At 37.0% G+C, this 22,959-nt stretch overlaps 1 protein-coding gene across 2 annotated transcripts in view; it reads left to right on the top strand.

Annotated features, from left to right (window-relative positions):
- Window positions 1–21,343, top strand: part of DCX-EMAP (Doublecortin-domain-containing echinoderm-microtubule-associated protein) — a 32,015-nt gene extending 10,672 nt beyond the window's left edge. The window contains exons 1-14 of one of the 2 annotated variants that reach the window (XM_046621894.2): window positions 10,350–10,544; window positions 10,763–10,996; window positions 11,661–11,777; window positions 12,810–13,038; window positions 13,300–13,595; window positions 14,052–14,216; window positions 14,606–14,701; window positions 14,816–14,953; window positions 15,386–15,646; window positions 15,871–16,128; window positions 16,892–17,054; window positions 17,210–17,392; window positions 18,257–18,352; window positions 19,209–21,343. In XM_046621894.2, the coding sequence (XP_046477850.1) occupies window positions 10,524–10,544; window positions 10,763–10,996; window positions 11,661–11,777; window positions 12,810–13,038; window positions 13,300–13,595; window positions 14,052–14,216; window positions 14,606–14,701; window positions 14,816–14,953; window positions 15,386–15,646; window positions 15,871–16,128; window positions 16,892–17,054; window positions 17,210–17,392; window positions 18,257–18,352; window positions 19,209–19,477 (2,526 nt within the window). In that variant the 5' untranslated portion in view covers window positions 10,350–10,523 and the 3' untranslated portion in view covers window positions 19,478–21,343. Of the gene's footprint in view, window positions 1–10,349; window positions 10,545–10,762; window positions 10,997–11,660; window positions 11,778–12,809; window positions 13,039–13,299; window positions 13,596–14,051; window positions 14,217–14,605; window positions 14,702–14,815; window positions 14,954–15,385; window positions 15,647–15,870; window positions 16,129–16,891; window positions 17,055–17,209; window positions 17,393–18,256; window positions 18,353–19,208 lie in introns of those variants that run through there. The other variant, XM_069135450.1, reaches the window with a different exon arrangement.
- Window positions 21,344–22,959: the final 1,616 nt, after the last annotated feature.

Here is a 22,959-nt window from a genome sequence, read left to right as displayed (position 1 = left end):
AGGAAACGGGTTTACAAACGAGCCGTTGAAGTATCGCGGTTGAAGTATCGCGGTTGATGTCGTTAAGGTGGTCAGGAACCTCGGTTGTGTTAATGTTGAGGATATATAAATTCAAATGAAATGCGAGAACGATTAAGCGTTTCTGGAACGGGATGAAACGCGATAGGAAAAGAACCGTGACCAGGCTCTGCATTGTGGAGTTTTTTTTTTTTTTTTCTTTTTTTTTCAAATCGAATCATTTGCATCCCGAGTTATAATACACGTATCCTTGTAAGGTAACATACTTAGATACGTGAGATTTGTGCCAGAGTGAGGGAAGCATGCGATATGCGTGTGCGCGACGAAACCCTGAAGGAAAATAAAACATAACGTGAATAAAAAAGGTGGAGAAGAAAAGTGGAGGATCAGCGGAACGAAAGTGGCGTAAAAAGAGGGGCGAATCGGCTTCGGGAAATTTGCATAGAAATACGAACAGTACTTTTATACCTAATTAGTGTAAAAAGAGAAATGAAAAGGAGAAATTAAATACGTCGTTTTCGTGCTGCGCGAAAAATATGCAGCTATGAAACGATTTTAATAAGCTCACGTCAAAAGTAATTTTTCTATTCGTTTCTTTTTTTTTTTTTACCTTGAATCCAAGGAGAGAACGAAATTTACTGAAATTATTCACTCGCTTTAGTAAAAAAGAAGCAAAAGTTTGTTGTAAATTTTTTCAAACATTGACAGAAATCGCATTATTAGAATTAAAAACAAGAACAAGATTGGTTTTGGATTATTTTGATGTTTAGTCATTGATGTTTATTGGCGACGAATTAGTTATTATATTATTTCATTCATAATTTCGATACATTTTTGATCAGATATTATATTATTCTCGAAGCGAAGTCCGTGAGGGAAAAAAGAATTTGGGGTAGCGTAAAAAAAAAAAACAAAAATAACAAACAGGAACATTTTTTCCTGCGTACGAATTTTAATCACCGGCATAATAATGTTACATGAAATTAACCCACATACCGAGTCTCGAGTCGTAAACGAGACATTAATTGCGTCGGTATAACAAGGAAAGCGATGCATCAGCGTGAAACAGTTTCTCGTACTGTAATTAATTTTTCATACCCGGACAGCGCCGCGGCTTGATAAGTGATTCGTAAAGCAGCGCGACACTTTTCACCCCTTGGTTTAGCAATTAAAAGCTCGGACCTCGATATAAAGACCGTCAAATAAGGATGGAGAGCGGAGTTTTGATTATGAGCGGACACGCGTTGCATAATATGCCAGGCATTAGCATTTATTGTAATAATTGTTATTGCTATCTTTATTATTATCATCATTAAGAGTGCCGCGTTGAACGTTTGATTTTTGAGGGCAGCGTTTCTTCCATTTGAGCTCAACGCTCGGCGGATCCTAAAGTCGTCGTACTTTTAGTTCCTCTTTTTTAACTTCTCGTTTCGCTGTTTCCAGAGATAGAAGTAAGTTATTGTAATCACCCCGAGAATGAGACGTTGAGTTTTCGCCAGATCTCCACGTTTTGAAGATATGGAAATCATCTTTGATCATTTTCAGGTGGACGTCTGTGTGATCAATTTTTTTGGTGCGACGATATCTTGACAACGAGTTACAGGATTTCAATGATTTCGGTCTCAATCGATGCGGCCTTTCTAAACTTAGGACTGAATAGATTTTAGATTTGATCGGTTCGGTACTTTTTCAATTATTTCAATAGCAAAATTATAAAAATCAAATAAAGATGACGATGTCTGGTGAACGGATGAATGGATTTGAATGGAAATTCATACCGTTAGGTTTTTTGGGTCGATTATCACGAATCTAACCTGCAGTCTGAAAACGTGAAAATTCGAGGGCTGGCTAAAAGATGGCCCCTTTAAAGCGGCTTGTTCCATTACTGTTTACAACCTGTAAACCTGTAAGGACGATGAAAACGTCGACAAATTTAGGGAAAAACAAACAGACACGAATAGTTCAGAAACTTGGAATAGAAATTTTGTCTCAGGCGAAATCGAGACGCTTCTTAAGATGATCGATCGGTCAAAAAAGCAATTGGATCGAGTTATTAGACGGCTTACAAGCTCTGCCCTGATTCCAATGAAAAATCAATGAAATCGCGAGAGCTTTGTCAGGGTGTAAAGAGTTCCCTCTTAGTGTTTGCTCGTTACCAGCTCGGTTGACAATGAGCAAACTGGGTGGTGCTCAAGGTCGGTGTGCTTTTGCATTATTCAAACTAGAACTTGCCCCACGTGACGAGCGTATGATCGAACAGGGAAGGAATTAAATCCGAGGATTATTCGATTTCGAAGCTTCATTTAGACGCTGCTGTAAAGAAAAGCGATTATATAAAGTTGAATATTTTCAGACAGCAGAAGTTTGCGAAGAGGAAACGAGTTTGCGGGATGAAAAGTTCAAACAGTTTTCCAAGTCCATGGAGAATTCGTTTTATTTCACGACAAATATTGATGATTTAAGAAAAAGAGTGTGTGCCAATAATAATGTATGAAATTATTTAACAATCTGCAGCCTTGATTTTTGTCTTTAATACTATGTACGGGGAATTACATGCGAAACTAACCAACTTCTGACCCTCGGTATTTTTGATTTTGTTGAAAACTTTTTCTGCAATAGTCGTAATTCTGAAACAGTATCCTGAATTTTTTCAGATTTTTCGTTCAACTGCTAAATTATTTAAAAATATTGAAAGTGATTTAAGAAAAGGACGTTTTTTTTTTTTAATTTACAAAAACCGTATTTTCTATTTAAAACATTTCAAGACCAGGCTGACTTCTTTGCCTTTTTTTTTCAGTACCTTCAATTTTTTTGGTCAGCCAAAATATTGTTTCAACTGTCTAAAAATCCCCGTAAAATTTTTAAAACTTTTATTTTTCACTTAGAACATTTCCAGACCCGCCCTTTGTCTATTTTTTTTGACACATTCAACTTTTTTTTATCGTCTTCGTAATGAAACCGGTCGGGTTTAGAATAGTTCTAATTGAAAAATAAAAATTTTCCACAATTTGTTTGGGAATTTCGGAACCATTTAAACAATGTTTTAGTTGCTCGAAAAGATTAAGTGTGTTAAAAAAATTGGAGAGAAAAATCAATTCGTCCCGGGCCCGGCCTTGAAACGTTTGGATAAGAAAATACAGTTTTTGAGAATTTAAAAAAAGTTCCTTTTCAAAATCACTCTCGATAATTATCAATAGTTGACCAGATAAATAGAACAAACTAAAAAAATTCTAAAGTATTGTTTTAGAGTTAGAACAATTGCAGAAATATTTTTGAATAAGATCAAAAATTTCCCACACGTGTAATAATAATAATGATAATAATAATATGATATAATATTTCGTTTAATACAAGCACGTAGCTCTCTCTCTCTCTCTCTCTCTCTCTCTCTCTTTTTGTTCCTGATTAAAATTCGTCTTGTGCATATCTTACGAAGCACGTTACGTATTTTTCATCGTCATCAGATTCGTAATTTATAACCGTGGAGCGTCTGAGGTATAAAAAGAAATGAAAAATACTTGAAAATAAAAAGAAAGTAAAAAAAAACGATAAGAAAAAACCACATTCCCCACCAAACGGATCAAAATCTAAGTAGATGTAAAAAATAGATCCAGGTTAAACCAGCGACGCGTGTGAGTTTCGATAGGAAGTAAAAATGCGTGAGAAGTAATTCGGATCGGAGCGTGCACACGAATCGCTTCAGGAAATACCGTCGTTCGTATCACGGCCTATATTTGTTTATGTTTCGCAGAGGAGTGAGAAGGAGAATGAAAAAAAAAAGTGAGAAAACGAACTGGTACCGCAATACGCGGCGTTGCGATAAAAGTCGAGGCCATCTTTTGCCTCTTATCGCCTGTTCTTATACTCCGCGAAACTTTCGCAATTCCCCTCCACCTGCCACCCCTCTTACAAAAGGCTGCAGGCACCTCGTTTCGGACTTTAATTTCGAGAGCTTTTTTCTTACGTCAGGCATGCAACACCGACTTCCGTATCGTTTTCCTTGGCTTTTTTCGTCACGGGTAATAAATATTACAACATTTTGATAATGCAAATATAAGAAATGTAAAAAAAATTATTACCATCAAAAACGCAATTGCCGCACTGAGAAAAATTTCATTTGTTACAGTGACTAGAAAAATTTTGTAAAACAGGCGTCGTTAAAAAACTGTTCGAATATTGTTGGAATTACGATCACGTGTTTTTCGACTACTTTTAATGAGAAGAATCTGATTTCTTACGTAGGTTTATAGTCACTGAGAAATTTTAGCAAAATCGATGTCATTCTCGTTACTACGGTTCGAATATTCTTTCAATCGGTTGGATCTGGAAACCTCGCGTTAGTTAGTAAATTGCAACGATCAGTAGCGGCAACGGCCGGGATGCAAATTCGAGGTGCACGACCGAATGCAACGCTGCGATACGGTGAAAGGCCAAGGGTTGAGCACCAGGAGTGACCCTAGCGTTAATGGCGGGCTTAGCAAGCTCCGAGATTTACCCAGTGACGGTAATACTGGCGTCGCGACGCCTGCGCGAATTTATTCAAGGATCCTGACTCGAGGCTCCCGAACGGGGAGCGGGTGAAGTTCCGATTTTGAAAAGTTCGGAAATTGCTTAGTTTCGAATTATTTGGTGGCGAAACTTGAAGTAAAAACATCGAACTTTGGAGAAACGACAAAGTTTCGGATGATCGGAAAGCCGACGGTTCAAACTTGTGAAAATTTGATTTCTTCGCTTGTAAGTTTTGCCACGAAAAAATTTTGAATTTGGGGCTTTCGTAACTATTCAAATTCGGAATTTCGACGGGAATCAGCCTTCATTCTTGAGGCTCTGTAAGGATACAGACTGAATTTTCAAAATCTCGATTCTTGCCACACATTCTATATCCTGAAATATGAAATTTGATTCGCGCTCAAGTTGTAGCTGAAAATTTGAAACACTTACCCCGAGTTATGAAGATTCTGATTAAGAAGGCTTTGACCAAATAAATTATTTACAAAATAACAAACAGAAAAAGCGATCACGAAATAACGTGCATATATTTTTTTTCCATCACCGCGAAAATTCTAAAATTTATATATATATATATTACTGATTCCGAATACGAATACAAAAATCACGAATTTCCACACCGTTTCTCTTCTTTTGAATTTTTCTCAAAACTATATTCTCCAATCAAACCGGTATTGCTCTCATCTCAAAATCTATTCGTCCGATTGACTTGAAATTTGGCTAGATCCAGAAACAAGAGTACGATTGTGCGTCACTGCGAATTTGCGAAAAATTAAAAAAGTCGCAAAATTATCAACTTGGGGTGGCCGGGGGGGATTATTCTTCCATGTTGGCACGTCACGTACAAACTGACAATGAGACACGTAAATACGTCGAGTGTCGGTTTCTCTCCGAGTCTCGGGACTCGTGACTAGAAGCCATCAGCGGTGTTGCAACGCTACGCATAATATTGCGAAGCCACATTATCATAAGTATCGCCTCTCGTTATTACACGCTTCGTCTGTTTGCCTTGATTTCGACGATTCTCATTTCGACTCTATTACTTCCGGAATTTCGCTTATTCTCCCAGAGTTTGTTTGTTTCGTCGAATATCATCAAGAAATATAATACTACCAAGAATAATCTATTTTTGATTAAAGCAATTGTTTTTTCCTGATTAATAAAATATAACCGATTATTTTTCAAACTCGATTAATCAATCGACTCGGTTTTTTTTTTTTCCAACTCTCACGAACGACGCAATAAAATATCAATTAATATCAATTATCATTACCGTCTTACTTTGTAAATATCTATTTCATATAACAAGTGAAGGATAAATGAACATTTTCACCTGAAACTGAAATATACTTAGAACGAAGCTTTGGATTATCAAAAAAAACTTTTCCGATACTAAGACTACGTTCTGGAATTTACAAAATTTTGTTTCCGAATGCACCGTTTCAAAAAAAAAAAAATACGAAATGATCGATTAGATGATTCATTTTTACCGATTCAATCGAGTCGTGTTCGATTATCTTTTTGTACTCGATTAATCGATGCATCGATTATGTTTAGCTTAGTGGCAGTCGTACATGGAATATCTATCGAATTATCATATCGGTGTGCAACTGTTGAGATCTTTTCAAAAATACGAAAATAGAAAATACTGAAATTACAAACTAGATCTTTTACAATCGTTAAAAATCTATTAAATTCATTCGATTTCACTGCACGACTACTCGTATCTATTCATTCGGATGTACTATTTTCCACAAACCTACTGAAACAGACTTTCTTCTCTCCCAGCAGTCGATTCTACGTTATCGTTATTTGTTGACCTCGATCAATATCGTCACAGTATTAAAAAATGAAATATTCATCGATGTCCGAATAATTAAAAATTAAAGTAAAGTGTTTCTAAAACTGTTTATTTTTAATTCCACCGCAAAAATCTTCAACAATTATTCTATTTCTAAAGAAATCTTAAAACCAGCGATCAATGATTACGCAAATTCGATAAACGTTCGTAAATCATACACGCCGATCTCATATCGCGTAAAATCGTTGAAAACAATCGATTTTTAATCAACAAATAATTAACCTTCGAAAATCCGTTTCTCTTTGGCTCTTGGAATAATCTCGAATACCTTGCAGAGTATCCGAAACCTGAACCTCGAGAAAAAGAAAAAGAACCAACAAACCTAATCGTTCGTTCCGAAACGCTACAACGAGTTTAGGGGATGGGGTTCGAACGGCGTAACGCTTTCCTTCGGCGGTTTGGCGATCGGCGAAGGGGTTGAAGGGGGTGGGGGGGTTGACCTTCACCCTGTGTTAATTCATACGGCCATTATCATATGCGGGTTCCGAACCCCGTTAGCGGGAAGGAAGGCAACAGGGGAGAAGAAGAGGCGAAGGCGAAGCCGAGGAGGAGAACCGTGATCCGCTTGGCAGCTAATCGAATCCCCTCAGCGCAGAGCTGGCAGTGCAGTTTTAATGGAAAATTGCCATCCATTATATCAGCGAGATACTTTATACCCACGTATAAAGTACCCTTGCTCTACAAACACGAGGAATTATTATATATATATATATAATTATAAATATACGACAACTTAAACAAATCATCTCAGGTCAGCTAATTTTCCGTAAAATTTTGTGTAATTTACTTAGATTTTTGCGGATGCTTCATACCTTGAATCTAAATCTTGATGTATTTTTTAGCGTATAAGTTTGCGAGTTTTTATTCTCTTTTCATTTCTTTCGTTATATATATTCCAATTCTATGGATACACTGAGAGAAATTTTTAATTTCGGTTACCGTTCATTCCTTGACTATTTTCATTTTTTACCACAAATGGAAAATATTGTTCTAGGTAGACAATGAAAATTAGTTTTATAGCTGTCACCGGAAAGTCTATTCTCCGTTACTATTCTTTCTCATTACGATCGCTGTTGCTATATTTTCTCGCAACCGTTGCGAAAATTTAACGCTCGTGCAACGATAAATTGACGTTAAAGCCTTGTTTAACTAAAAAAAGTAGAGGAAACCGAAGAAACTGATTTTGCGTTACAATAACCAAAAAAGGATCGAAAATAGCGCAGAATTTTTAGGCGTACCTCGTTTTTCGTAATTCCAACCATATTCAAACAGTCTTTTTAACGATACCTGTTTTACAGAATTTTTCCAGTTACCGTGACAAATGAAATATTTCTCAGTGTACTTGTGTAAACTTTTTGAATTCGATAGATGATAATAACAATAATATCCACCGCGAGTTGGCTAATAATCGTGGCAGTATAATTTCAGTTTTAATTTGTTCGACGATACGGGATATTTGCGACGATATTAAAAAAGAAAATAACGGAGACACAAAATTTGTATCCAGTTTTCGTGCTTTATTTTTTTTTTTTACCGTGTATAGCAAATACCTGCATCATGCGCATGTGTATAATCGCGATGTTCGATCACACATATGTATGCGTGCGTGTGTGTGTTTGTCGGGGGTGGTTATACAGAGTATCTCTGTATACGTGTATTGTAGCGGGGATTTGTCGACTGCAACCTTGGAAGTCGCCAGCCAGCTGCGTGTTTAAGATTCATAACTTTACCGCCTTGAGAAACGATTCTGATATTATTCGATTTCAGTTTTAAATCACTCAGAAATTGCCTTTTCAAAATAATTGCTGCACCCGCGCAACGGATTCGTGATATTTTATCACATACCTGCAAGGATCTTTCCTTTGATTCAACAACGATATTTGCAAAACCGAAAGTTACAATCGATGTCCATTTTCCGTTCCTTCGGCAGATTTTTTTTTTTTTTCGTTTTCTCTTATTCTTCTCTCTATCTGTCTTTTCTTTCATTTTCTTTTCTGTCACTGTATTAAACCAGACGTAATTTTTCCCCGGTCATGAAATTCTTAGCTGCAATCTTGACGCACAAAACTTGAAGAGTAATATAACATAATAAATATAGTATTTTTATTTTATGTTTCGCGTAAAGCGATCTTTGAGAATCGGTGTTGACTTTTTTTTTTTTTTTGACATCGAACGTCAGTCTGAAACGAAAGAAGAACACTGAAGAAAATAAATGAAGCAACGCGATCGTTTCCTGTTTTTTCTCAGATTAAACATTGCCGTTTATTTTTTCATCCGATTCCTACGTTCATCGTCGGGTTCGTCGGGCAAAAGGATTGGCACAGACCGTTCCCCTAAAATTCTAAGCCCGGATCATATAACCGCTGTCCATTACCAAGATTTCACCAGCACTTTGCGCTTGTTAGTAAAACGCCGAGCCGTTGGCGCCGGAAGTAATATGAGAAATCGGTGAATTTACGATCCCGTTATAGCCTGCCACTTTCTGATTTATCAAAATTTATAACCCGTCATCTGATAATTGACGTTGAAACGGCGATTTAACACCGCGATTCGTGATAAATTTGAGAAACGGGTAACGCGAACTTTCCAATCCTCAAGAAGCGCAAGAAGATGGTTATAAAAGGGTATAAAAAATAAGAGGTCCCTAAGAAAGATAGAAAAATATATTACACGGTTTGGTCGTTTGTCGAGGAAATATCTTTTCGCACAATTCGTCGACGCGCGAATTGACTTTCGGAGTTGTCGAAAGGGCAAAAAAAAAAAATAAATAAATAAATAAAAATAAATATTGCGACAGAATCGAAAAAATAATGAAACGAAATGAAATTTTTAAACGAGAGTCCTATTAGAGAGAGGAAGGGAGGCTCAGAGACAAAGAGAGCTGTTTTTTGATTAGCATGCATTACGCGAATGGCGGGAGGGGTGAGGGGGGGGGGGGGAGGTTCGGCCTTGGCGGGGGTTGGCGGGGGTTGGCGGGGTGGAACATCCGCATCTCTGGGGGTTCGAGTCCGGTTCGCAGTCCTTCAGTACAACACGAACCTCGAACACCGTAGCACGTGCAGAGTCCACGTATCGTTTTTCTACTCACATAACATATGAACATATATACGTATACATATAATATATATATATATATGCGTGTGTAATTCGGTTTCGGGCCAACGCGGTGTTCTTATGGCGTGAATTACAAACGATTCGTCGGAAGCTGTGTTATTTGTTGTAAAAAAAATCCCCCCGCCCCCTCCGACCCTTTTCGGCTTTTTTTTTTTCCTTTTTCTCGATTCTCTGATCAATTATTCATCGTTTCAGTGATTTTATTTACCGTTTTCTTTCTTACGTTTTATCGCGACGTGATCGGTCGGTGCTTCGAACGATTGAACTTTTTGTCGTATAATATTATACATCTTTATACGTGTAGATACGTTATCGCTATAAAATTATATACAAAATCCCAGTATTTCCCTAGCGCGGGTTAATTGTTATACACGATATATATATATATATGTATATATATACGTTTACACAATGTGTTTATACGCGTAAGGATACAGGCATAGGTGTATATATATATACAATATACGTATACCACAGTCAGGTATAATTCTCAGTATATCAAACGCATCGCTGATTTTCTGCACCCCTTTCAAACGCAGACGCTGGCTTGTGCAATTTTTATACACACTCTCTATTTTCCTCTTTCTTTCTCTCTCTCTCTCTTCATATTTCACACACACACAGTTTTTTTCTCCGGCTGTATCTCTCTCTCTCTCTCTATCTATCTCTCTCTATCTATCCATCCATCTATCTATCTTTTTCTCTCCTTCTCTCTGTCCATCACTTTCTGACTGCGATTACACCGATCCGCCTGAAAATCCGATTTCAAACCCTGTGCAAACGATTTACTCACTATCTCGAAGCTACGTGTTTTCTCACCTCGTTCATCATTGATCCGTCAAGTTCCTCGTTCTCTCCGGGAGAGCCGCGACAAGTGTTGGGATTAAGTCTGACAGACGTGGATCATCCGAGCCGCAGCTCGTCCTCCTGCTCGTCCTCCAACTCGGCCTATTACTCGTCTTCATCCTCTTATTCTACGTATTACGAGGAGGAAGAAAGTCTCGAGAGTTTCCTGGTGTTGATGAGCGTCTCCTTCGAAGTGGTATCGCAAACCGTTGATATGTTGCAGGTCGTCTAACCGCGCCACAACTAAATATAAAAACTTATACCTGTCTATTATTGTTATTATTATTGTTTTTGTTGTAGTTTTTTTTTTTTTTTTTTTTCATCATTACTCACGAACGAGAAAATTGTTTTCGTTTCTTTAATTGTTTTTTTTTTTTTTTGTGGCATACTTCACGCTTTCTCGTTCTCCTGCAGCCGGCGAGCTACGGCAAGAAGAGTAACACGTGGTACGCGACGCCTGGCGGCGGCGGGGGTGGAGGGGCGGCGACGGCTGGAAGAGGCGGAGGAACCGGATGGAGCCGACCTCCGGCGGTCGGAAGCCTCAGCCGCAAGGCGTCCATCAGCGACGAGGCACCCCCGCCAGGGGGTGGAAAACCCTCCTCGGGCCGAGTCATAAGGATCGTCAATAACCTCGATCACACCGTCCAGGTAGGTGCTTGAAACTAGCCGGCGGCGTCTTCTCGACCTTTGTATCCCGTGTTGTCGAGTAAGCGGCTCGGTGTGTCGGGTTGCCTATCACCGAGGAGAAGAAATATCGGTAATACATACCTACCCAGTTATCGGTAGGCAGCGCGTTTAAAGTCATAGCGAGTGAGTCGGAAGTACCCGTTTTGCCAAGTTGTGTGATCTTGGACAAGCAGTCGCTTCGTTCATTGTAAAATATACTGAAACGATCGGTAAAAGCGCGTTTCGGAGTTGCGTTAAAGTGATTTCGAATCGGCAGATCTGCTTTACCGATATTTCTTACCCTAACTGCTAGGCAACTCGACATACTGAAGTGCTTACTTGTGAACACCGGGCGTATCCGAATAATAGAAACGCAACGATTCTAGGCTTTTTTGCACCCTTTGAATCGGAACGCTTTAAAAGGAAGAGAAAAATCGAATTTTTTTCCAATTGATCAGCACTTGCAAATTCGAGTAACACAGACAGGCTGTGATGCATTACGATCAAGAATTTGAGAAAATAGTTTTCGGGGATGTTATAATATAATAATAAATTTTTAACTAGCTATTCCTTTCTTTATAATTCGTTCATCCCTTGAAACTCTGTGTATGTATATATATGTAACTATTCCATCAAAATATCGCAGTGTCGAGTACTGCTGAATTTGAGGACCTCGCAACCCTTCGAAGAGGTCCTGGAGGATTTGGGTCAGGTACTCAAGATGAACGGGGCCAAACGGATGTTCACCGTCACGGGTTTGGAGGTGAGTTGTTTTTCTCTCTCTCTCTCTGTACCGACATAATTATTCGTGCAAAACGGCTTAAGAGGAGTGAGGGTGGTAAGGAGGGAGAAATTATTTCCCTTTCACGCAATTTCTCGATCCCCCCCCCGATCTAATTTCTTTACCCTAGCAAGGCGCCGCGTGCAGATTGCGGTTAAGGTTATACTACAAGTTTTAAAAACACGCTACCCAATTTCTTCGCACGGTTAATTCCACAACGATATTATAATATCCTAAGATACCTATCATATCGCAGGGCTGATTTTCTTCTCTTTGTTTCTTTTACAGTTTTTATTTTTCTCATTCTTTCTTTTTATCGCTTAGTTACAAGGCTGATCGTGATGCTAGCTGGGCATAATTTCTGCGGCTGTGTAATTGCTTTTTTTTTATTTTTTTTTTTTTTATCAGTCCATCTTTTTACACACCGAGTGATTTTCAGGTGTAATATACCTAAGGTATAGGTATAACGAATCGATATTAATTACTTTCATGGATAGAATGTCTCGTGTGACGCTGATGGGTTATTGTTTATTCGTGCTAATAAAAAACAAACCCGATTGCCTCCACTCCCTCCTCATTCCTACTCTGTATAAACTGACTATAAACAATGTGCCTTATTGCACAAATATACGTGAATTCGGATTAACTACTCGAAATAATGTGGGTATAGTAATAAAAAAAACACTGTGTTAAATTCTCATTATTATCTACAATAAAATGACGTATATCCATTCAATTTTATAATTCAGAAAAATCTTACGTTATACGTATAACGTCATACAACGCAGATGTGAAACAAAACTTGTTAAAAAATTAAAAAATTCGTCATCCTTCAATATAAAATATCGAAATTTTATAAAAAATGATACGTACATCAGAAGGCAAAAATAAATAAATAAATAAATAAAATGGAGTCAAATGAAATAAGAATCAATCGCGATGATTTTTACTTCAATTTTCAACATCTTTTCTTCTCGATGTTTAATAATTTTTTTCAAAACTTTTTCACCGCAGGTGCGAAGCTTCTCTCAGTTGCGAAACGAATTCGCCGACGTCGACACGTTTTACCTCGGCGGTGGGACGGGTGTTCAGTCAGTCGCGATCGCAGCTTCTCCAGCTCGAAGATCGAGGTCTCGGGGCCCTCCTACGGTCGTCGAAGACTTGAGCCGTCAGCGACGGGCCCGAAGCAAAAGCAGGCCGCGGGCCCTTTACGCGCCGGAAGCGGAAGTCGTCCGAGTGAACGGTGAGAAACCGAAAACCGAAGACGGTGAAAGGATAAAAGGTTTCGAACAGAGTGACCAACAAAATAAAACTAACAGAAAACGGAGAAATTTACACTTTTTTCTCAAAAATTGGAAAAGGAAAAGAAATTTTTTTCGAGGAAATCACGGTCGAGGAAATACGTTTGTTTGTTTTTGCTTTTTTTTCTTTCGGTTCTAGTGTTCGACAAAAAAAATTGTTTAATTTTCATCAAATAACGAGTAACGTTTCTTGTTTCGGGCAGATTACAGCGTGGTCGAAGTGCTCAGGGAAGAGCCTACGAGGGTTACAATCAGGGGGTTGCGCCGGTCGTTTTATCCCCCGTCGCTTCTTCCGCCCGTCGACAACTCGCCGCCGGAAAAAAAGCTCCAGCTCGAATGGGTATACGGTTACAGAGGCACCGATACGCGGAAAAATCTCTGGGTATTACCGAGTGGCGAACTTCTCTACTACGTTGCCGCCGTCGCCGTTCTTTACGACAGGGAGGAAAACGCTCAGAGGCATTACGTCGGGCACACGGAAGACATCACTTGCATGGAGGTGCGTATCGATGAGGGGCGAAGAAGATTAATCGAACAATGTCAATTTGGTGATAGAGAATTTACCCGATTCGAGAATAGCGCAGCTTGTTTTATTTCACACGAGGAAACCGCGTTCAGAGTTTATTTAACCACGATAAGTCATCATTTTTATCGATAAAAATCAAAACAAATATGTTTCATTTCTTTGTTTGGATGTTTGAAGTTAAACCGAAATAAAATTTGAGTATATACCTGTATCAGGGTGTTCCAAAAGGAAAAAGTAATTTTTTTCAAAATGCGCAACAATACTTCGGTAAAGCTTCTCAAATAAAATGTCTACCGAAAGTTCGGTGCACGTTTGGTGAAGAAAAATTAATTTTTGGTTTGGCACACCGTCATATACATATACATATATATATACTCTTTTTGTATCGAATCGATTGTTGCAATCGAGGGTTAATCATTCGTTGTTCAGATTCATCCTAGTCGTGAGCTTGTGGCGTCGGGTCAGAAGGCTGGGAGACACAGGAAAGCTCAACCCCACGTCAGAATTTGGTCAACGGATACTCTTCTCACCCTTTACATTTTCGGGATGTCGGAATTTCAGCTGGGAGTTGCCGCTCTTGCCTTTTCGCAGCTGGTGAGACAAGCCAAAAAATGACAATCCGACAAGTTTTCCAAATTTTCACCATCCCGAATCACATATCTATTGCAGAATTTGTTTTAACACAATAAAAAACAAAAAAAAAAAAAAAAAAAACGAAAAAGAAAATAAATCAAAGTTTCTTATTTCGATCGTTATTCAATCAGAGGCAAAAAAGTCCTTCTTCAGAGTTCTAAAAATTGCTAACCTTGCGTACAAAAATACATATCGTTTGGAAAAACGAATTTCCGAGTTTCTATCGGTTCAAAAATTGCAAGCAAGCAAAGCTTACGAACAATTCCCGTTATTTTTTTATTTTTTTTTTTGTTGCACTTATTGCTCAAAAATATTTCCCCAACCAAATCGATCGCAATATTCAATTCCAGAACGGTGGAAGCTACGTGTTGGCCGTCGACTCGGGGAGAGAGGCTATCCTCTCGGTTTGGCAATGGCAGTGGGGTCATCTGCTGGGAAAAGTTGCAGTCAGTATCGTTGTTTCAAAATTTTTCAACAAATTACCCAGAAATTTCGCTGCACCGAAAGTTTATGGCATATAACGAATCGGCAAGGAATTAATGTCGTTACGATCATTGCAGACTCTTCAGGAGGATCTCACCGGAGCCGCGTTTCATCCTCTCGACGATAATCTACTGATAACACACGGCCGAGGTCATTTGACATTCTGGAATCGTCGTAAGGACGGATTTTTCGAAAGAACGGACATCATAAAACCGGTAATCGTTAATTTACCATTGATGTATACCAACTTATTGTAAATTGAATCCTTATCTTTGAAAAACGCTTGTTATAGAATTGCCGATTTTTTTTCGAAATCGTTTTGCTTATACAATTAAAAAAAAAAAAAAAATATTGTCGTGATTTCCCGAAATAACAGATTCGATTAAATTTTGTAAAAATTTAAGTAACAATTATCAATTATTTCGAAATCGACCTTTGAAAAAAAAAAATTCTTCCGAGTCACCTCGAAAAAAAAAAAAAAAAAGAAACGTGCACAAGAACGCATTTCAAAGAACTGCACGTTCGGAGATAATTATCAGCCTCCCACATTTGAAGAAAAAAAATTCCTTAAAAATGATAATATGAATAATTATCCATTTCATTTGCTTGTTATTTTGTTTTTTTCTTTTTTTTTAATTTCGATCCAGCCTTCACGGACGCACGTGACGAGCATCCAGTTTGAACAGGACGGCGACGTCGTGACGGCAGACAGCGACGGTTTCATAACGATCTATTCGGTCGACGCCGACGGTGCATATTTCGTAAGAATGGAGTTCGAGGCCCACAACAAGGGTATCAGCTCCCTGGTTATGCTCTCCGAAGGTACCCTTTTATCCGGGGGTGAAAAGGACCGAAAAATCGCGGCTTGGGACTCGCTCCAAAACTACAAGCGCATCACCGACACGAAGGTGAAACGAAAGATAATCGAATCTTTGAACAGATTTTCAACGCGGTATCGATTTTCAACCCCTAAATTGTAAAATTCAAGATCGCAGCTTGACTTGAAGTGAACATCGCAAAAAGCTCCAACAAAATTAGATTTTTTATATCTGTAATATTATACGAAAAAATCCCAAGTTCTAGTCCCGACGAAAAATTACCCAACTTTAAAATCATCCCCCTAATTTTTTAGTTGCCCGAGGCTGCGGGCGGCGTGCGAAGCATTTATCCCCAACGTCCGGGGCGGAATGACGGAAATATATACGTCGGGACCACTAGGAACAACATTCTCGAAGGATCGTTGCAACGCAGGTTCAATCAGGTGGTTTTCGGTCACGGTAGGCAACTTTGGGGACTCGCCGTTCACCCCGATGACGAGGTTTTCGCAACCGCCGGACACGACAAGAACATCGCTTTGTGGCGACGGCACAAACTCCTCTGGACGACGCAGGTGCGATTTTCTTCTTATTTTTTGTCCCCCTTCTGGAAGCGCTTCTAATAAAAGAGCGATTTTTTTTACAATTTTCCACAAAATCATATTGCATCCAAAAAGTTATACCAGCTCTCCACCAGGAAATGAATTTTCTTCAATAGACCGTTTGATTGTCAAAATTTGGCACATAAATTAGTACAACCCGTTATCGGATTTCAAAAAAGAATACAAAAAAATTCTCCATATTTCGGTTTGAGGGGACACTTCTGTACAAAAAAAAAAACAGAAATGCTGGAACTTTCCGGTTAACCCGCATTCAGACGACCTGTGCTTTTTTTTTTTCAAGAACACAAATTTCGAGATTCCTCTGAAACCGTTTTTCTCCGAAAGTCTCTCTTAAAGTTATCCGATTTATTTGTCAAGATAAAAGGCAATTCTTATTACAATATATATATATATCATTGTTATACGTTTCAAGCATTTCTGCGTAATCTTATATTCTGAAGGAAAATACCGCCGGTTATTTACAGACTATTTTTAAGACCTGAGTTCCTTCAAGCGACAATGCATAATAATAATAATAATAATAAGTTTAGAAATTGGTGAATTTTTACAGAGAATTGTAAAAAAAATTTGCCATATATTTTCATGATCTGCAGAGTAATTCAGAAAAACCTTGGAAAAAATTGTATGAGAAGGTTAACCGCACCGCGGACATTGTTTAAAAAAAAAAAAAAAAAGAAAATCAACTGATCCACGAATTTACGAGGGTATATTTCAGGTCGGTTTCGAGTGCATCAGCATCGCTTTTCACCCATTCGGTGTTGCTTTGGCGGCGGGTTCGTCGGAGGGTCATCTTCTCGTTTTGGCCGCAGACACGGGGGCGGCTGTGGCGACGTTGCGAGTATGCGGATCGCCGCTTTCCTGCATCGGCTACAACCCGAGTAAGACGATTTGCGACCCTTGAACTCTGGCGTCCTACCGAAAAGCTGGAGGGGGTGAAAATACCCCCCCCCCCCCCCCCCCCCCTCCTAATCAACCGTTGGCCAATAGTTATGAATGTTATTTATTGTTGATGTTGTTGTTATTATTTCTACAGCCGGTGAAATTATCGCCTTGGGATCCCAGAACGGCAGCGTATATCTCTTCAGGGTTTCGAGGGACGGTTTTTCGTATAAAAAAAGCAACAAGATCAGGGGAGCTCAGCCCCTCGTTCAACTCGACTGGAGCTCGGACAGCAGATTTCTTCAGACTGTCACGCAGGATTACGATCTCGTGTTTTGTGAGTGACTTGTGGTATAAGAAAAATTCGGATGGAAAAAAAAGCTCCGATATACACCACGCTAGAGTGTTTCGGAAGAAAATAATTTATGATTTTCCACCGTGACACACCCTCATAAGTTTGTTCAGGTTATAAAGAAAGATTCTGTGAAGAGATGAGCGGTTAACGTTGTGTGGAAGTTAGCGCTTGTTTGATCTTTCACATTTTTTTTGAAGAAACACGTTGTAGCACTTGAATTATTATTTCTTTCCTGATATTTATGTTCAACCCAAAGTTCACGTGCATAACACAAGAATATATCAACCGGGCATATTATTCTTCTAAATTAAAATTCCATATTAAATTATAACTATTTTATGATATTGAATTAATAACGAAAAAACGGAGATTTAATATCACAAGTCTGGGTCTTTTTTGTGGTATAAATTAATACTATGATTGAAGTAAGTGATAGAAAAAAAATTTTATCCACTATAATGAATAAATTTAAAATAATGTGTAATAGTGCAGGAATATCAACTGAGCGCAATGTTCGAGCTTTCAACAGAAATTTCTCTTTCAACCTAAACAAATTTTTTACGGGGTACCATGTTGAAAAAACGTTAATTATTTTTTTTCGAAACACCCTAATACCAACACATAAACGCACACATATCATTGATAGTAATTTCAGAACGTTAGTTAAAATGATTTGGAATTCGTAAGGATTTTTATTGTTCTTTCATCACATACAATGAAGTTTCATTGGAGATGCCTCACCTACCTGATATCTAGATTTATAAACTGCATCGAATCAAAATGACTGTTGATTTGATTGTTGTTTTCTTCTTCTTCTTCTGTTTTATTTCAACGTAATCGCCTCAGGGGACGTGAAGGCCTTGTCGTCGGAAAAGAGTCCACTGGTAATGAAGGATGTCAAATGGTACACTTACAACTGCATGGTCGGCTACATGGTTTCTGGCAAGTATATAACGTACAATAACGATAACCAAATTTTATTTTCTACTCATCTCGTTCCATAGAACTGCGCGATTAATCAGTTAAGTAAAAAAAAATAAATAAAACCATCGATGCGGAAATGTAAAATTCATAAGGGTATAACCAGAGTAGAGGAATGAAAAAGTGAGTAAATTTTGGGAATTTATCTCTCAACAACAATTTGTCGATTAGATTGGATTTTGTTTTATTCAAAAGTACGTAGATCGGGCTATATTCAAAATTTTTGTTTCGCAATTAAATTATGGGAAAAATTGTTATTAACAATAACGTCGACCATTTAGCTCGAGGTCATTTTTTGGTTTGCTCGTGATATCTCAAAAATGTTAAGAAATTTGGCAACAGTATTCTTAAATAGACAACTTTTTTTATCATGATCCGGATTTTTTTTTCTCCTTCGCTTCGCAAAGCGACGATCATTCAAAGTTGAAATTCAATTTATCGTGAGAAAGATTAGAATAACTATTGAACTGCTGAAATACGCTTCACTTGGCTAAGACATAAACCTTTTTTTTTTAGAAGGGTGGGGAGGATATCCCTGCTCTAATTGACTTAGACTATATCATAATCTAATTAAGGCGGGTAATTAAGCTGTATTCTTACCGATCATCGGATCATTTCGTTGGCCAAACTTGCCGATAATTTGCCCTACCTTAACGACAATTTGCTCTGCCTTGCCGACAATTTGCCCTACTTTACCATAGTTTCAATCCTTATCGAGAAAAACAAAGCCAAGCAAAGTAACGGTGACGGAATCTATATTCAGAACTCTCGTAGCTATTCCACACTCGTAACGAGTTGTCCTTCGACGGGTTCGTAGGTATGTGGAACAATCGTTACTACCCTTTGAACACCGTCTTGTCGACCTCGAGTCGTTCGGCAGCCCACGACATGCTCGTTTCCGGGGACGCCGAGGGTTATCTGAGGCTTTTCCGGTATCCTTGTACCAGTTCGAAGGCCGAGTACATCGAGGAAAAAGTCTACAGCTCGCAGGTTGCCTGCGCCCGTTTTCTCTACAACGATCAAAACGTTGTCACAGTCGGCGGTACAGACGCTGCTCTAATGCTGTGGGAACTGGTCGACGAATAGTTATTTTTTCACATTTCCATCGTACCTATAGTATGAATTACCGTTATCGTCGTTACTACTGTAAAAGAATTCAAGCAGGGTAGAATCGTCAAATATTTCAAAAATCAAATTGGACGAACAATTATATGTTTTTATATTCATTATCTCGGTAAATTTTTCAGAAAAAATGGACATCTGAGTTTAGATTTTTTTTTTATCGAAAATTACGAACTTTGTTAACTTTGTCTCGTTGCTTTGTTTTTTTTTTTTTTTTTTCCAAGGGGGGTGGTGGAGGTAGAGAAACTAATGAAAGCTGCCTTTGAGATTTGATGAATAAATCATAAATATACACACATGTAATAATATATAGACCAAGTATTTGAAGAACGAATCAGTCTTAGACTAGCAACAGGTAGGTACCTATACATAACAATAGTAATGGTAATGATACGTAATTCTAGTTATAATTGACTATTGATAAAAAAAAAGTTTGCTAGTTAATTACAGGGGTGCAGGCGCTCCGTCGTAGTTTGTTATTATATCTTAATTCCTATAATCGTACAACCGATTTCGATGACGGTTGTAAGTATTTTCAATAAATACATACATTATTGTATGTATATATTTAAATCTTTGAGACGTAATTATATAATACATGATAATATAATTGAACTAATTTCAATCGGACTCGTATAATAACATATAATGCATACTAACATAGTAAAATATTATGTATTATTATTCTTCTCGATTATATTATACGTATAACCAATATTATATAATGTATACATAATCCCCTTTAACAACAAATGTAGAAAGTATACGACGCATCGTTGAATATTGAAAAAAAAAAAAAAAGATAATGAAAATGTTGCCGGACAACGTGGAAAAATTTTTTTTTTTCTTTCGTCCTCTTTTCTCTCTTCATAATGAAAAGAGGAACAGAGTCATATAATAACGCAATATTTAATAATTCATTCAATGAACATCAGGAATTATTCAAGATGATGACGATAATGATGATGATGATGATAATGCAATAATTTTTTAAATCTTAGTATTATAACACATGTACACGTATACGTATTATACATAGAATATGATTAATTTTTCAAACAGTTCTTTCACGATTCTCAAAAATTCACGTATTCTAGTCACGTGTGTACGCAATACACATGCACATACGGTATAATTCTTAGATAATTGTTAGCCCAAGGTGATCACTGCCAAAAATTCACTTTCAAGCGTATAACATATGCATATACATATTTACAGTGTATGTCGTGTATGTAAATCTTGTTGCTTCGTGATCAAAATCCACCTATTATACATTTCAAGGCTATGATGCGACTGCGATTTTAATGGACTTCATTATAATTTCGTCGTAAATTGATTTGATTTTATAGCCGAATTTGCATATCGTACAACAGTCAGTAAAAAACAAAAAACATTTCCGTAACAACGAAACGTAAAGAAAACGACGACGGCCAGCATTGAGAATCTTTAACAACGTTCAAAAACAATGATTCACGGAATATTATTAATACACATACTTATACCTATATGCATTTTTTTTTTTTTTTGACATCAACGTATTATCGAATGGAGAAGAAAGAAAACTTTGCCGGTGAAAAGGATATACGATAAAATTATTAATATATGCTGCACCGCAGAGACCTGCTGTGTCATAGATTTAATTCTGAAACACCCACCATATGATTCGTAGATCTAAAATTAGATACGTTATACATATACGGAGTATAAACGTGCGGTATGAAATTACGCGCGGTAAAATATAATTTATAATATACGAAAAACAAGCTAAGCTGCACTTGGCATGCTATTTGTATACCCACGTATAATAATTATAGCCGAAATTATCTTGTATCTTCGCAATAAATGACATTTCAGTTTCTAGAACTTTTTTTTTTTTATATCATATTATCCTTTTTTTATTTTTCATACAACTATCGTAGTTCGGTGGAATATCGGTGAGAATAATTAAAAAATAAAAATGAATTAAAACGAGCCTAGGAAATAATTTAAAATGAATAGTTTATTATTTCATCATTTTATACAATCATTGCGTAATTATAGATTGCTGCAGGTCGTAGGATTTTCTTAATTTTCTATATTCAATATACACCTATTATTTTTACTTTTGAAACGAGAAAAATAATAATAATAATAATAATAACAATACGCAAAACTCTCATAATAATATCGTATTTAGGTACTGTTACAGTGTCAACGTTAGAATCTAATTGTGCATCACGATTATAAATACGCTATCCCAATTCATAATTGTTTTCGTTTGACATTAAATTTCATTTACAAATGTAAATATAATTAATACACGAATAATTATTCTTCCTTTGCGTTATTTTATTTATTTATTTATTTTTTTCAACGATCAATTATTATTGCTGGGATAGCGTAGCTACGTATTATTATACATATACTTATAAAATTTACATTTATTTATCATGTCCTGTTTAATTAACGGCTGCATGTATTTAACACGCGGTGAGAATATCTGATTACATGTATCATTTATTCGCCTTCAATGAAAAGGTCAAAAGAATTTAGAAATTAGCATTTCACACTCTTATCATTCAAGACGAATTCATGCTCTGCAATCGGTAAAATTGAAATTCCTCACCTTTGATTTTTACTTTTTGACTCCTTGTTTGATTTGTAAATTTTTTTTCTATGTTTTCTAAAATTGATTCTCTATGCGCAACAAATGACTGACGTTCAATAATAATAATACTACTTTGTTTCCACTAATTACTCGCGTCAAATTTATTGAATTGAAAAGAGCTCTTCGCATGGTGTTCAATTTTTAATTTAAAAATAAATAACAACTATGAAATAATATTTAATAACGAGGCCTCAAAGTTCAACTAAATTACAATTTAATTCTAAAGCGTATATATGCCTATATTTATACGTTCGTTATTAAATTTCCTTCTTTTTCATCTTCTTCGGTGATATTTTCAATTCATGAATGCTACATATAATACCTGTATATATATATATATCGGGTTTCACGCGTTCGTTACATTAATTTTGTCTTTCATAATCCAGAATAATATTACAAATCTTCAATTTACAAATTACTCTTCTATACATAGTACTAATTTATTTATTCATTTATTTGCTGTTTGACAGTAGCTTTTTTACAGCGTAACATTATACCTGTATACATAACACATCGATAGATGCACCCACGTGTGGGTAGATACATTTTTTTGTAAAAGAAGAATGAATGTCGTATCGAGAATTCGATTGCATAATTGAAAAACTTAACAATTAATCACACGAACGAGAACAGACAGATTACAAAATCGATCGAAATCAGGAGCGTCAAATTATGTAGTTTTACAGATTGTATTTGATAAAAAAAACGGGCATCAAAATTCAGCGTGTAATTTAAAAGCTGTAGACAATTTTTCTTTTTTCTATTTTTTTTTCTTTCTTTCTTTCTTTTTTTTTTTCTT

Source organism: Neodiprion pinetum, chromosome 4 (assembly GCF_021155775.2).
Source record: "Neodiprion pinetum isolate iyNeoPine1 chromosome 4, iyNeoPine1.2, whole genome shotgun sequence".
NCBI classification, from domain to species: domain Eukaryota; kingdom Metazoa; phylum Arthropoda; class Insecta; order Hymenoptera; family Diprionidae; genus Neodiprion; species Neodiprion pinetum.
The sequence above is the reverse complement of the archived record's forward strand: the minus strand, read 5'-3'. Positions and strand labels throughout refer to the sequence as shown.